This window comes from Ictalurus punctatus, chromosome 23 (assembly GCF_001660625.3).
Source record: "Ictalurus punctatus breed USDA103 chromosome 23, Coco_2.0, whole genome shotgun sequence".
In the NCBI taxonomy this organism is placed as follows: domain Eukaryota; kingdom Metazoa; phylum Chordata; class Actinopteri; order Siluriformes; family Ictaluridae; genus Ictalurus; species Ictalurus punctatus.
Window position 1 is genome coordinate 7,574,087 of NC_030438.2, and position 16,051 is coordinate 7,590,137.

Sequence of the window (16,051 nt, forward strand, 5' to 3'; positions counted from 1 at the left end):
CACATTAAAAAAAAACATTATATTATATTAAAATAAGCGTGTATGCGTTTGATATGTTCTGGTAATTCACATCACGGCGCAAGGAAAGTATATAATTAATTTTATTGGCCCATTGAGCTGCTCGTCAGTCTTTGTGGTACAATAGTCAAATAATATTTTATGTTCCCGCCCTATATCTCGAAGCCTATTGGCTGTTGGGTGACGCTTCCGTCCAGTTTAAGGAAACAGTTCTTCGTTAGCAATAAGAGGTGTTGTTGAGTTACCGAACTGAAAGAAAACAAAATCGGCGTAGATGGAGCTAAACCGAGTGTAACAGATCGACTCCGAGTCAGTTCGAAGATTAGACGAGTTTGTAAGTCAAACTTAATTCCATATTTACCCAGTTAATACTAACGTTTACAGTTAGCTTAGCTACCCGGCGGGATGGTAGGTTACGGCAGGGACGCGTTCCAAACGGATCTATACTGCCTACATAGGTGCACTTTGTTGGTATGGAACACACAGCTGATGTAGTGCACTATGAGTCTATTAGGGAGGCGTTTGGGATCGAGTCAGAGTGAGTTGGATTGAGAAAGGTGTCAGTGAGGGGATTTTGGTCTCAGGCAGCTGGTGGAGAGGAGAGAAGTTAAAATAGTCCATTTTTAATTTTTTATAAATATTACACTGAGCAAATGTGTAGGAAGTTAAACTGAGACGGAGCTAACTGCTAACGGTTTGGTCAGAGGTCAAGTGTCCAAGGTGGCTAGCAAGGAAATTTTTTCATTTTCATTTTTAATAACTTAATAAATTTGTCTTAGTTATTTTTTATTTTGTAATAATTTACTTATTTAGTTGCTATCTTTTTACTTCTTGCCTTCACCTTCCCTTTCTCTTTCCTTTGCCTGCACGTCATATTTCCTTTTCAATTTTCTTTCCTTCATCTTCACCAGTTTCCTCCGCCCTCTCCTTCCGTCTCCTTCGTCCTCCTTTTTTTTGGTCCTCGCTTCTCGTCTCCTTCATCCTCGTTTTTTGGTCCTCGCTTCTCGTCTCCTTCATCCTCCTTTTTTTGGTCCTCGCTTCTCGTCTCCTTCATCCTCTCATGTAGTTTCCTTCTTCCTTCCTTTTCATCATCTTTCCCTTGTATATTATTTATCTTGTTTTCCCTTCCTCTCCCCTTATCATGTTTCCTTCATATTTTTTCTTCCTCCCTTTTTAAATCATTGTCCTACTCTTCCTTTTTTTATATGTATATAATCCGTGTATCATTTCTTGTTTATAACGCAGTAATGCCCACTAACAGTGTCCTCTATGTGTGTGTGTGTGTGCGCAAGCAGGTGATTTAAGGTGAGGCACTCAGCATGGCAGAATATCCCTAAGCAGTTTTCAGCGACTGGGTCTGACGATGAGCAGGAAGGATGCGAGGATAGAAATGGACCTGGTCTGTTCATCTCATCAGTCGTCTGTAACGCATCAGTCATGGCTGTGTTATCCGATCCGATCTGATCTGTTTTCCTGCCTGTAGATTTTTGCTGTGTTTGCTGACTTGCTTGCTCACGGCTCTTCACTCTGCAGGCTTATGGATCAGCGAAACCATACGGGTCGTCTCGCAGCATCGTCAGAAGGATCGGCTCGACCCTCCCTCTTGCGCCATGCCCTCGGGTCCGCTTTCAGGTACCTGTGTGTGTGTGTGTGTGTGTGTGTGTGTGTGTGTGTGTGTGTGTGTGTGTGCTGTGACTTTCAGTTTCCCCTTACTCTAAGTGTGTTTACACTGTAAATAAATAGGATTTGTCATTGCTGCACGTGTGGAGGATTTTATCAGGTCATACACGTTTACCTTCCGTATCAGATTAGAGTTAAAGCTCAAATCGTCCGGGATAAAAAAACCTCAGAAACTAACTTCAAGAATCTCTGCTTTGGGGGGAAAACTACATAATTTCTAAGAGAAGCTGCAGATTTACAATAAGAAGCCGACGAAAAGAAATCATCCAGAGATTCAAATCTATTCACTTCTATTCCTTGTGTATCTGTGGTGTGTACGTGTGTACAGTTATAATGTTCTGCACACGTGATCCACTCGTTAGCGCAAAGGGGGCTCTAGAGACTACAGTTTTCTACACACACACCCAAAAAAAAATCAAGAGTGAACACTAGATACGTCGCTAAAGTTAGCTAGCAACACACGCAAAGTATAAAACCTATTAGTTATTATTTCAAAAGACAGACCGCGACAGAAACTGAATTTCCGACCGGAACAGGAAGTCAGGGTGGGACAAATCGAGTGGCTCCTCCCTCTTTTTAATTAGCAAATCTTCAGCAATGTGGATTTTTTTTTTGAAATAACGTTGTGGGCAGGACACTTCAGGTTCTAGAGAGCGAAGTGCAAAATGATGTCATCAAAACTGTTGATCCGTATGGTTGGTAGAGCGAGACGGTACGTTTTGAACATATATGTTTATTAAATGTGAATTTTGTCACTGTTTTGGAGCGCACTAGCTTATAGAGAACCTTATAGCGAAGGCTGACATAGTCGTACTAAAAGCCACAAAACATTAATTTTGATTTCATGGAGATTTCATGACCCCCAGCAGTGACACCAGGTAGGTGTTTATATTGTTCATACAGTTGAAAGCATTTTAAAGTGTAAATAAATGCATAATTATTAAATAAATACAGTTAGAAGTAGGGCTGGGTGATATATCGGTATAATATCGATATCGTGATAAATGATTTACTGAAATATCGTTGGTATGGTGATGTATTTTTTACTTTTTCAATAAATACAAATTAAATTCTACAGAATGGATGCCATTGATTTGAATGCTTATATATATATATATATATATATATATATATATATATATATATATATATATATATATATATATATATATAATTTTAGATAAAACATGTGTGGTAGACTGGGGGAAATACACCAAGTGTAAAAGCAACTTGACATTTAAACAAGTCTTTTGTCTTTAGACGTAAGGCCGATGATCAAACGGTGATCCGTCGGCGAGGATTGTGTGTAGAGAGAATACGTGATTGAGTCAGTAAACGTTGTGTTTTGGGACATTGTGTGCTGACAATTTTATTTTAACCTTCAGGACGTAGGCAGATGTGAGTCATGCTAAAATAACCCTCTGTGAGTAAGCTGTGTGTGTGTGTGTGTGTGTGTGTGTGTTTGTGTACAAGGCATGGAAAATCATTTCTGAAAAAATACTGAATGCATACGTTTCCACCCAGAGCAGTGCTGTGAAGCAGGTTTAGACATACAGTTTACAGAAATGCCTCTCATTCATATATATGTGTGTGTGTGTGTATGTGTGTGTGTGTGTGTGTGTGTATATATATATAATATACTATACTACCACCGGTCAGTTTACACACATAAGTATAAGTTTACACACATTCTTTATATTAATTTTTTCCCCCCACATTTTAGAATAATAATAAAGTCATCAAAACTCTGGAGTAACAGAAACGGAACGATGGGAATTATGTTGTGATAAAAAATCCAAAATAAATCAAAATAATTGAGTATTTTAGCATCTTCAAAGTAGACACCCTTTTCGCCTAGAATCTCCAGAAATGTATTCGTGGTGTTTTCTCACCCGATTTGTTGAGGAATTTCCCTGAGATGCTTTTTAAACAGTATTAAAGGAGTTCCCACCGACGCTGCACGCTTATCGGCTGCTTTTTGGAATATTTCGCTCCGAGTTGTCCGTTTAAAAAAAAAAAAAAAAAAAAAAAAAGATTTCTTTTTGTAAATAAAATGTTAGTTTTCTAATGAAAGGAACGAATACGTCGGCACGATTATATTTCTGTCTACGACACCAATTTCACACGTTTAATCATACACCTTCAGATCAAAAGGGTTTTACGACCACGAGAAACATTTCAGTTGAGCGTCCACAAACTTTTGACCGGTTGTATGTATTTATGTGTATGTATAATATATATACTATAATCTCCAGTGGTTTGTGCTTATCATAAACAAGTGAATCATTGCATTCCAGGACGATCCTGACCGACTCTCTTTTTGTGAAATGTAACATTTAACAAGAAATAAATGTATAATGGCACTCTCTGTTTTTTTTTTTTTCTCTCTCTCTCTTTGTCCTTCCTCCTTTTCCAGCTGTCCCCTTTAAGGAATGCAGCTTGTCTGCTTTAGGTTAGTTTATTGCCTATCTGTCTGAAACATTTCCTCAGGTAACTCGACGCCTGCAAGATGTTTAACGGCTTAATTACAGAATGAGTTCTGAACATAAGCACCAGTAGCGAATGGGCTAACGAGACTTTGCGTTCACATACATTCTCAAGAAACACTTTGCGTTCCTTTAACTCGAACAAACCACGAACATCAGCGTTAATACACCGTCAGAAATATTTACTAACGTAACTGTAATAATAAAGCATATCCTCTCAGTGTGTGTGTGTGTGTGTGTGTATATATATATATATTTTTTATATATATATATATATATATATATATATATATATATATATATATATATAAAAATTAGAGCGCAGTTGAATTATCGAATCCGATTGGTCAGGAGGTGTGTGTTATTTTTGTATAACAGCACGACTCGGACAGTCATTCCAGCTGTGATATTAAAGGGGCGGTCACACTCAACTTTCAGCATGCGAAATTTCATTTTTGTTTCAGTGTTCAAAGATCTAAATGCTCAAAGGTATTACAAAGTTGTAATCATTGGAAATTTGCTGTGAGATAAGCGGAATAACGCAATAACCGCACAGTCTGGTGCGTGTTTATACCGTACTCGTTAACATTACTCATGATTTATTAATGCTGAAGTTTATTCATGCAGGAAATATTGTTATTTAAGGGAACCTCAGTGATGCCTTAAAGCGTTACCCTTTTCATGTCGACACAAAACAGCTTCTCGATGCTATTTCCCTTCACTAATCTGACAGAACTATCCGAGAACATGTAATCCTGTAACACATTCCTAGCAGATGAGTTTCCCTGACAAATTGTTATACAAGCGCGTTTCGGCTGACTCGCCTCTCCACCTGGAACCTCAGTGTTTAGGGTGGAGTTCATTATTCCTGTCCTGAGCAAATCCTGACACGAGTCTGTTTTTTTTTTTTTTCCCCTCCACCTCAGATATGTTGAATATACTCTTCAGAATGCTGTTTAAACAATAACGCAGGGGTGAACAAATCCGCATGCCTGAGACGAACAGACGTTATGTCTGGGTTAGCAGGGATTTGGGGTTTTTGCTTAATAGACGAGTAGGTTTAATAACCAGAGAGAAAGAAAGTGAATTATACTCCGTATTGACTTTTGTAAAACGAACCCCACAGCCCATATCTAATAGGTCATTTAAAAAAAAAAAAAAAAAACATCCTCCACCCAGAAATTTCCCTACTCCTCCTTAGGTTCAAACTTAACTAGCTTAACGTATGTCGGTTGATTTATGCTAGCTGCTAGAGTTCGACCGTGGATTTTACCAATACCACTGACTAAGTTGGTCAGTACCTGCCGATTCATAAACCGATAGTTTTAAAGATTGATACAGAATGAAAACGTAACATTCAAAGTCAAATATCACTGAAGTTTTATTTGTAAAAATAAACAGTACTGACTGTACAATGTACCGTACTTTAAAAAAAGTGAAATAATATATGAACTATTAATAAATATTAAACGTGTCAAATGAATCAAAAAACACAACAAAATTTGTCAGTGATAGTTTTTATTTCTCAGCCGCTCTGGCAACCTGGAAAAACTATCGGTGTGGAGGTTTGCCGATAATCAATGGTTCCAACAATCGGTGCCAATTAATCGGCACAATCGATCAATCAGTCGACCTCTAGCAGCTCCAAAATTTTAGCCTGGTCAGTTATGTGTTCAGGCCAAAATGTGGGACTGGACAGCGCACTACACATTCACTTTATCATTTGTCCACCTCTAACACGTAACTGCTTTCATTTAGAGACTTCTCGACTCATTCACTAACATCGCACAGCAGGAACATTCCAATAATAAGGCATAAAATCTTCATAAAAATGCTGATAGATCATGCGTATTACAGGTTTCGAGTGTATATTTATATACATTTCAATTTTTTTCCTCTGCTTGACCTCATGCTTTGCTAACTTGAGGTTAAATTAAAGGCATGCTTTGCTTTTTATAGTTTCCATCTAGTGCATGTTCACGTGGTCCTTCTTTGTCATATACACTAAACGACTGTTCTGTTCGGATGCGTAGCTCGAGACGTTCACCGCAGGAGGCGTGGGCAGTTCAGGAGGACACAGTGGGGTCGTAGCATCGCTAGCTGACGTAGGGTGGATCGAGCAAGAGGAGAACGATGTCTCTGGGAGACGGCAGTAAGTGTGGGGTTAACGTCATGAAATAAACATGATGAAGCAGGTGACTCATGATTAATCATTCATAATGCACCAAAATAACACATTAAGCGCCAGTCCGAGGCCATTTTAGGGTCAAACATGTTTGTTTAAAAAAAAAAACAGCAGCGATAGTTTTTATTAAAAGTATTTGATGTCTCTCCAGGTTGGAGGCAGACTCGGGGCTGGCGTTTCGCACTCAGCAGTGCCCACCTCTCAGACGCCAGCGCTCTTTACCCAGCATGCACCAGGCCGTGTTCGCTCCGCAGAGCCAGACAATCGTCAGTGAGCAGGCCATTCAAAAGATCAGCGCTCTGGAGAACGAGCTGGCTAAACTGCGAGCACAGATAGCTCAGATTGTACAGGCCCAGGAGCGGAACGCACAGTCTGCGGGTAAACACATCACATCGGACGTGCTTGAAATACTTCCTGTGTCTGAAATATCTCCGAGCTTATATTACTTACATTAATAATGCACGCTTTTTTTATATAAATGTCATCAGCTCCTGCTCCAGGTGGTCCTCCTCCTCCACCCTCAGCACCTCCTCTTGCGCCTCCTCCTCCTCCACCGCCACCTCCTCCAGGCCCAGGCATGCAGAGGAGCGTTTCTGCTATTGACCTCATCAGAGAGCGGCGCAGTAAAAAGTCCAATCAGCACACGGTGTTGGAGTCGGGGCCTAAACAGCCCGAGGTGCCGAACATGTTAGACGTGTTGAAAGACATGGGCAAAGTGAAGTTGCGCTCCGTTAAAAAGTGCGTATGGCTATCGTGTAGCGTTTTTTGTTTTTAAATTAAAAAAGTAGCCTGCTAATCCTGCTATAAATAAGGTACTGGGAGATAACATGTTGCAGTTTACCCTAAAGCTAACTAACATGACTGGCCATAAAGTGGAACTTCATACAGAAATGAAATGCACATAGTTTTATTATTAGAATTGTTAGGGGTCCAAGCAGAACGGATGACCAGCTGTAAGCCATGGAGATGTGTAACTTGGTCAATAGATAGTACTCTCTCCTGCTACTCAAGCGAGCAAGATGGGCATGGTCAGCCTTATGTTGGCGCTGTAACACCGTGTTTTAAGCTTTGGCCCATATTTCATGAACCAGAGCAAATTTTGGAGCAAATCCAGATATCTACTGTTTAAAAGTAAATTCAGCTGATTGTGCTTAGAAGGTGCAACAGGTTTAGTTGCAGCTTCCTGTCTAATCAAGTGTACACACTTGCGCTTTCCCACTTGCAGTCGTCTTGAGGAAGATCACAGCAAGACTAAAGCCGGCGAAATCACAGACCCCGCTGCTCTGATCGCCGAAGCTCTGAAGCGCAAGTTCGCCCATCGCTACCGCAACGACAGCGAGAACGAGAGCAGCTTCAGTCTCCCTGCTCGAGAATCGAAACCACACTCGGAGACGCCTGCGGTAAGATCCACCTTCCTATTAGATCCTCCCGTTTTCCGGCTGTTTACTTACCTGAATCATCTCATCTCACACGTTTACGTTTATTTCAGTGCGACTTAATAATACGACCGAACACAAACGTAGAGCTGTTTCAACCAAGTGACCAGAAACCGCTCAGTTCAGTAATAATTTTTAATAAAATAAATGTAATCATTGGCAAATTGCTGTGGTATAAGAGGAATAAAGCACTTCGGGACATCGAGCGCATTTAATATAAACCAGTTATAGAAAATTAATCAACACTTTCTGACCAATCACAATCGAGAATTCAATAGCACTGTGGTGTAAACTGGTCAATTTCTTCCACTGATATTAATGTGTGTGTGAGTGTGTGTGTATATATATATATATATATATATATATATATATATATATATATATATATATATATATATATATATATATATATATAAAGTCCTATTTTGTGTTCTTGTGGCTCTGCAGTTCGGACAGCACATGTTGAAATCAACAGGAATAAGAAAACTCGTGTGACGGCGGATCTGCGAGCTGAACGTCGAGCTCGCGTACACAGGAACAGACATGTAGCTGCAGGGATGCTAAGCGCTCAGTCTGGTTTCCTGCACCCGCAGCGTCGCAGCCCATTTTTATGCCTCGTTTATGTAAAGCTCACGTCACGTCATGTCGGAATTACAGTAACGCAAACACAACTAGTTGAGATTCAACTAGTTGAATCTTTTCAACTAAAAAAACCCTAACCCCCCCCCGGTTCCCCCCGGTCTCGAGAAATCATTTCTGTGGCAATTTGCACAACATCGAAAAGGACACACGCTAGCGAGGAATTAGCCAAACTACATTTCCATGTTTCATTACACAGTAAGCACTCAAAAGCTCGGTTTGTTCATGTTTGTCGAGACGTTTAAAACGATATCTTATTTTCCGAACTCTGACGTGACGTGAGCGATGAATCAAGAGCATTGGAATTTTTTATTTAAAAAAACAAACAAACATGTTTAACATGTTCTTGTTTTATTATTCTTCCTTTCTTAAAATTTAATTAAGGTCTATCAAAAAAGCATGCTGATAAATGTTCCTGCTCTATAAAAACACACACACCAGCATTACTATTAAACGTGGTTCCTCTCAGTTCAGTGTTACGTGACAAACACGATTATATACGTGACATAAGCACTTTCTATAAATTCTCCTAAATTCCTGTTAGTGTTAATTTATAAAGTGTGTGTAGGTGGGGTATTTATGATTGATTTTAGATATTAATAATTTAGTCTTGTTAATAGGATGTCGTTTGAATTATGTTAGTTGCTGCTGGTTATAAATACACACTACAGATCATTCTTTTAATAACATTTTTTTTTTCCCCTCATTGTTGATGTCGTACGCAGCTCGGCTTGCTAGGAGGTTTGTGTTAGCTTTTCAGTAGCTACACCTACACGCATACATTCCAGTGTTGTTTAAGATAATACTTTATTAATCCCCAGATGGAGAAATTAGGGATTTAATTTTATTCTTTATGTCTTGTTGCCAAGACGACAAATCCAGAAACTCAAACATGCTCAGAGCGGCTTATTTAAGGTAAACAAGATTAGAGCATTTATAACTTAATTCACTTGCTTAACTAAATTGTCATAATTTATACGCTAGAGCAAATCTTTATTATTTTTTTAATTGTCCTCGTTTAAAAAATTTAAATAAGCTCTCACCTGGAGTTCATGATTCTCTGTTGCTTAAGTTTAATAACAATCCCATGTTAGGAGTGTTGCGGAACAACAGTAAATTTACACAGTACACTTTTTTGGACCAGCATTATTACTCAATAACATGTAGCTAATTAGATATATACATTTTCACACCCTTTTTCTTTTTTTTTCCCCCCAATATAGTTTTTTCATCTTTGTTTTTGCGATATGGTCCATCCATGTTCCACTATTTAGAACACTAATACAGTTCATTACATTCTGACTGAAGCACTTTGATGAAGTAAAAGGTATATAGTATAAAAGTACGCTCGGAGCTCAACAGCCGAGTATTAAAGGGAATCAGGATGAAACATTTCCGTTGTTTAAAACACACTAGAGGAACATTCCCGTTATTGTAATACCTTATCAAATCAACTAGAATAAAGAGTTCATCAATAAAATGTTTAAATTCTCATTTGTGTATGGTGACATTTTGTTTTTTAATCTGCAAGTTTTATTAAAACTATAATACCACAACCTGCTGTTATTTTTACTATTAGAGAATCATTACACTACTGGAGAATCATTGCACTATTGGAGATGTCATTACAGTACTCTGAAATTATTTACACTGTTGTACAATCAATCGTTACAACTACTGGAAAATTATTTTCTCTATTGGAGAATCATTACGCTACCAGAGAAATGATTCTCCAATAGAGTCATTTCCACTATTTGAGAATCATTTCTCTAGTAGAGAGTCATTTTCACTATTGGAGGATAATTTCTCAATTAGCAAATCATTACACTATTGGAGAATCATTTCTCTGGTAGCGAGTCATTTCACTACCATTTCCACTATTAGAGAATTATTATAAGTCCGGAGAATCACTTTCACAGTTCGACAGTCATTGCACTATTAACGAATCATTATACTGTTGAATCATTTCCTCTAGTGGAGAATAATTAGAGAATCATTTTCAGTAATGGAGAATCATTTCCACTAGTACAGAATAATTGTCACTATTGGAGAAAATGGGCTCCCATGCATGCATAAATAAAAACAATTTCAATAAATCAGATGAGAAACTGACTCAAAATATTCTGTACATATTAGTGAGGTCCAGGAAAAGTTTCACGTTGGGCTTTAGAGAACATGTATTCCTGTTCAATCTAGAGACATTTTACGTTTACTTTTACATAGCTGTATCAATATTATACAGGAAAGAGCATACCAAGATCCGATGGGAACGGCTCATCGGGAGCTGTTTTAGTTCAGTGTTATGTGTAGTGTTGATATTTTACCAGTAGTGTAACTTGACTTGTTGGACTACAGTCCAATTCATGTCCAATCCTTAGGAACGACCTAAATCTTGGAACACAGGTCAGCTAAACATAAATGAAAATGTTAAGAAAATGCAGGATATTGACATCTGGTCTGAGGAATGTGTATTGGGAATGTGACGTCATACTTTATACAAAACAAACAGTCGTGATTTCAAAAGACCAACGTGAACCCGAGCTGGATGCTCTGGAAGGTAATTTGGGGGTTTTGTCTTACTAAAGAAGCTTGTTTCATTAAGCATTAGTATTTTCCTCTGAGCAAGTAGTGGCAGGTTGTCTTCTTAATGACCTTCATCAGCCTGCAGGGGGCGATATCCAACAGCAGCTACAGGGAGAAAGAAAGAAAATCTAACAGACCCGAAATCTTGTCATTATGTACCATGAAACATCATGTCAACAATTTTTATTCATCAAAAATGCAACTGCAACAAGCATGTATCAAAAAGTCTGTACGACAAAGCCTTTACAAAATGGCTTGACATGTAAGTCTTCTCCCCAAAATGGCTGTTACAACAAATTGTAAACAGTTTTTTTGAAACAGTCTTACAGCACTTACAACAAAAATACAAATCAGCTAAAATAAGACCAAAAAGAAAAAAAAAAAAGCACCTGCTCTCTTTCAAACTGGAAAGAGACGCGCCAAAAAAAAAACACAACAACTGCACGATCTGTACAGGGTAAAATAAACAAAAATGGAATGTTCAATGTTAAAAAAAAACAACAAATTATTGAATCAATTTATCCACCATATATTAATTTTTTTTTTTTTTTTTTTTTTATTCTCCCATGACGGAAGGCAAAGGGCTGGACGAGAATGAAACGGACGTGATGATGCGCTTTAATGTAAATACAAGCTGGTTTGGTCACTTAGCTTTGTGCATAGTTTTAAGGCATCATTTTGAAGCAGTCTTCCGGATGGAGAGCTCGACTGTGGCTGAGACGCATTCTGAAAGGGAGTCTAGATCTACATGTGTTGTCTGCAGTTACCAGACGGCGGGGGAGAGGACAGCGACCTATAAAAGGCACCTTTCGCTTCCTCTTTCTTGCCAGTGGCGTGATGAGCAGGTTTGCGAGACCCTGAGCGAGATCCGTGGAGATTCCAGTCAGCTACATGTCCTGTGCGGCACGAGGCTCGATCCAGGGCTCAGGAGGATAAGTGGGTGGAGTGACTGAGGAGAAAGGAAGGGTCAGAGGGCGGAGTGACAGGGAAAGGGAGTGTTAGAGGGTGGAGTGATGGGGGGAAGGGAGTGACAGAGGGTGGAGTGATGGGGAAAGGGAGGGTCAGAGGGTGGAGTAATGGAGGGAAAGGGAGGGTCAGAGGGTGGAATGAGTAGGTTAAAGGGAAGACAAGTGGGTGGGGTGATTGTGGGGAAAGTGAGGGTCAGAGGGTGGAGTGATGGAGGGGAAATAGAGAGTCACAAGTAAAGCAGGGGAAATGGAGGACAGACAGGGCGGAGTAATGAAAGTGAAAGGGAGGATGAGTAGAAATGGAGGATCGGTGGCAATAAGAAAGAGGGGAATAGAGGATGAATGGTTGGAGTGCTGGAAGGGAAAGGCAGGATCAGGAGGGAAGGGAGGAAAGCTGGTCCCTGGTCTTCTCACAGCAGAAGCAGCTGCATGTCCGAATCATGTGGCACCAGAATCAGGAGTACAGGGAGAAAATTTCACAACAGAGCACAAGGCGCTTGTATGGCATCTGGCGTTTCAGACTGACTCAAGTGCAGTCCCTTGGATGGGTTTTTTTTTCCTTTTTGTTTTTTTGTTCAGTACATCAGCAGTAACACAACAGTTCAAAACATGTAAAAGTGGTTCTTCACATCTGTGCTTAAAAGCAAAAGGAAAAAGAGAAGAAAAAAAAAAAAAAATCACAGAACCAACATGATTCATTTATAACAATGACAACAAAAAAAGACAATCTGTAAACAGTCTTCATAGAGGCAGCAAATGACTGGGCTCTTCACATTTGTCTTTTTTTTCTCTTTCAGTTTTGTACACAAGAAGGAAGATTCGTTTGCAAAATGCACCGACACATGCACACTTACACACACTCTCTCTCACACACACAGACACACACACACCGTTGCTTGGCGCAGTCGTTTAAAAACTTGTCGCGTGAATACTCTCGGTGTTTGAGTGATTCCATAAGGGGTGGGAAAGAAATGGCACTTTTGACCCAGCAGAAGGGATCCGTCAGGTTCAGCGTTTTCCCAGTCCCCAGCCGAGTTCGATTAGCAGTTAGCAATGCTCCCCCCGGGATGAAAACAAGACAGGAAAAAAAACCCTCAAAAATTTAAATAAATAAAATATGACATTAAAAAAAAATAAACTAAAAAAAAAAAAAAAAAAACTAAAAAAAGTGTAAGAATGAAAATCGCAGCAGTAGCTGAATGAGGTATCCATGTATTGCTCTATGTCAAAGTGAAAAATAAAAGGCTGTTAAAATTAAATAAATTAAATAAATCAGTGGTTGGTTTGAGGTGAGCAAATCAGAAGTGATTGAAGCTTGAGGCCGGGGCGGGGGCCGGGCGAGGCAGTGTCAGGACTCGACGCTTCCCTGAGGTAAGGCTCTGGAGCCGCCGTCCTGCTCAAACTCGGCCTCCTCGGGCTGCAGGGCCTTCCAGCTGGCTTTGTTCAGGCACAGGTGACCCAGCATGGTCTGAGAGAGCCGCGTGTCCGAGAAACGAGCCCACTCGGCGAACAGCGGCTCCACGACGTACGTCATGAAACCTGCACGGTTACAAAGAGAGAGAAATCAAGATAGTCACAATGCACCATGTAGATTCACCTCATCAATATTCACAAAAGTTTGTGAAGCCTTTAGAAGTTATATATGTATGTATGTATGTATGTATGTATGTATATATATATATATATATATATATATATATATATATATATATATATATATATATATATATATATACACACACACACACACACACACACACACATATACATATACATATACATACACACACACATACATACATACATACACATACATACACACGTGTGTGTGTGTTTTTAAATAATGGTTATGAAATAAATCCATACTGTGAGGGTCTGTGGAATTTATTTTAGACTTAAAACGCTCTATTTAAGTGTTATGCATGTTTCAGTGTTATAATTAAATGTAATAAAACGTAAACATGGCCACAGGGGACAATCGCTGTTTGGACAGACGAAGAAAATTTCTCGATTTAAATAATGAAAATCACTGATCCTGAGAGAGATGAAGTGCATACTGTAGATTTTTACAATTTCGCCCTTATCCAGAGCGACTTATATTTATCTCGTTTATACAACCGAGCAGTTGAGGGTTAAGGGCCTTGCTCAAGGGCCCGACAGTGACAGTGGTGGGATTTGAACTCATGACCTTCTGATGCAACGACTTAACCACCGCCGAGATAGACACGAACAACGTTAGTTCTGTCCATTACACGGCTGTTTTGTCTCTTCTCTTTGTGTACACATATGTTAAAAAAACCCATCTGGTTAGATGATAAGCTCGCCGTCCTTCATCAGGGTGAAAAAGCTTCCCTGACGCCCGAGCTCGAGGTCGTGTTTATTAAGCTAATCGTATTTTATTTCAATCACAGAGATAAATAGAGTGCCATCTCCTGATGATGTCAAGAGAACGACACACTATCTCCTTGCCCTCCTCTTACATATCGCCTCAGACGTCTGCGGTTGGTCTTGGGCTGGAAAAAAAATATATATATATTTTTATCCTAGTGTCGCCATGTTCACGCTGGCGTTCTTACCTATCTGAACATCAGCTATGGAGTTCGTGCTGCTGTCACACAGCGGGCTCACTTCAAGTTTGTGCTTTTTCTCGATATCTCCTAAAAAGAGGGGAAAGAATGGCGTCACATGACCACGCGAAAGGAAACGACGGGCAGTTTATATCATGGTGAAAGTGTGTGGAAATACCTTGGTGGAAGAATTCTTCAGTCACCTTTTCACTCCACTGCTTGCTGAGTTCCCAAGGCCTACACGGGTTACAGATGTCTGCACACTTCAGGGCCATCTGTACACACACACACACACACACTTACACACTTCCATGAACTTAGCCCTTTACTCTACACTTTGTTTTTGTACATCATCGTCTTTTGCGCTTCTCTTTCTGGCCTTGCTCACCTGCAGGATGAAGTGGCGGTGAGAGGCATTTCCCAGACACAGCTCCTCCTGGTCCAGGTGTGTCCTGAACCTGGCCAGGTATTCGTTCTGCCTGCTGATATCTGTGGCCAGAATCAGAGACCCCAACTGCCTCTCCATGTTCACACTGAGCAGAGAGATCACCGCGTCAGCTGCTTGTTATACTGCTTATGAAGCGCAGCAGCATAATATGCGCACGTAGGCAGATACTGACCTGTCCTCTGCGGGAAGATGCGAGAAGAGCTCGGTCTCTCGTAGCAAACCCACTGCCGACCTCCAGTGATGGTTCTCCAGAACTGAGGTATTCTACAAACCCCCCCACACACACATACACGCACACACACACGCGGTTAGGACAGTGCTGGATTAAGACTAACGATATGAGGCAGCTTTAAGTTTCCTTTACCATCACTTAGTAGACATAGTTATCCAGTAGTGCTTTGTAGTCTCAAAAATGTCTCCTCATAAATAATAATAATTCATAAGATTTATATAGTGCTTTTCTAGGCACTCAAAGCACTTTACGTTGTATGGGGGAAATCTCCTCAACCACCACTAGTGTATAGCATCCACCTGGATGATGCGACAGAACACCCAACACACGCCAGATATTAGTGGAGACGAGAGGAGAGTGATGTAGACAATTCAGGGATTGGGTTTTATTAGGGGGTCGGGATAGATTAGGGCCAATGGGGGATTTTCACCAGTTCACCGGGGTTATACCCCAACTCTTTTACGATAAGTGTCCTGGGATTTTTAATGACTACAGAGAGTCAGGACTTCGGTTTAACGTCTCATCCGAAAGACGGTGCTGTTTTTACAGTATAATGTCCCCGTCACTATACTGGGGCAGTAGAACCCACACAGGCCACATGGTGAGCGCCCCCTGCTGACCTCACTAATACCACTTCCAGCAGCAACTATAAGCCACTTTTACACTGCACGGTGCGGCTCGACTTGACTCGCTTTTCTTTTCTGAGCTTGCTTTTCCACTGCGGTTTTGTGTTGCCTCAACGTGGGTGCCATCTTTTACTCACCTTCACGCAGGAATAACGTTGTATTATTGAAGTCTTGTACAAATAC

At 40.1% G+C, this 16,051-nt stretch overlaps 2 protein-coding genes across 12 annotated transcripts in view; one reads left to right on the plus strand and one right to left on the minus strand.

Moving 5' to 3' along the window:
- Positions 1–198: 198 nt before the first annotated feature.
- Positions 199–9,938, plus strand: mtfr1 (mitochondrial fission regulator 1). 6 transcript variants are annotated; one of them, XM_017453267.3, is made up of 8 exons: positions 199–352; positions 1,311–1,441; positions 1,552–1,650; positions 6,218–6,336; positions 6,521–6,747; positions 6,858–7,107; positions 7,595–7,769; positions 8,253–9,938. In XM_017453267.3, exons 2-8 carry the CDS (start codon positions 1,382–1,384, stop codon positions 8,298–8,300), a joined length of 978 nt encoding a protein of 325 aa, XP_017308756.1. In that variant the 5' UTR covers positions 199–352; positions 1,311–1,381; the 3' UTR covers positions 8,301–9,938. The 6 variants fall into 6 exon arrangements, with proteins under 6 accessions (XP_017308756.1, XP_047006267.1, XP_017308755.1 ...); XM_047150311.2 differs by having other exon boundaries at positions 200–352; positions 1,311–1,417; XM_017453266.3 differs by having other exon boundaries at positions 200–352; positions 1,314–1,441.
- Positions 9,939–11,170: 1,232 nt separating this feature from the next.
- The window catches only part of pde7a (phosphodiesterase 7A), a 40,231-nt gene continuing 35,350 nt past the window's right edge, over positions 11,171–16,051 (minus strand). For all 6 annotated transcript variants that reach the window (XM_017453255.3, XM_017453259.3, XM_017453258.3 and 3 more), the window contains 5 exons: positions 15,183–15,274; positions 14,951–15,095; positions 14,741–14,837; positions 14,572–14,652; positions 11,171–13,534 (listed from right to left, as the gene is read on the minus strand). In XM_017453255.3, the coding sequence (XP_017308744.1) occupies positions 13,344–13,534; positions 14,572–14,652; positions 14,741–14,837; positions 14,951–15,095; positions 15,183–15,274 (606 nt within the window). In that variant the 3' untranslated portion in view covers positions 11,171–13,343. The remainder of the gene's footprint in view (positions 13,535–14,571; positions 14,653–14,740; positions 14,838–14,950; positions 15,096–15,182; positions 15,275–16,051) is intronic.

What these genes read in the sequence shown, in the direction of transcription:
- mtfr1 (XM_017453267.3), top strand. Translation starts at nt 1,382, where the DNA reads ATGAGCAGGAAGGATGCGAGGATAGAAATGGACCTGGTCTGTTCATCT. An exon ending in GCGGAACGCACAGTCTGCGG is followed by an intron (nt 6,748 to 6,857) that starts GTAAACACATCA and finishes AAATGTCATCAG; the next exon opens with CTCCTGCTCCAGGTGGTCCT. An exon ending in AAGTTGCGCTCCGTTAAAAA is followed by an intron (nt 7,108 to 7,594) that starts GTGCGTATGGCT and finishes TCCCACTTGCAG; the next exon opens with TCGTCTTGAGGAAGATCACA.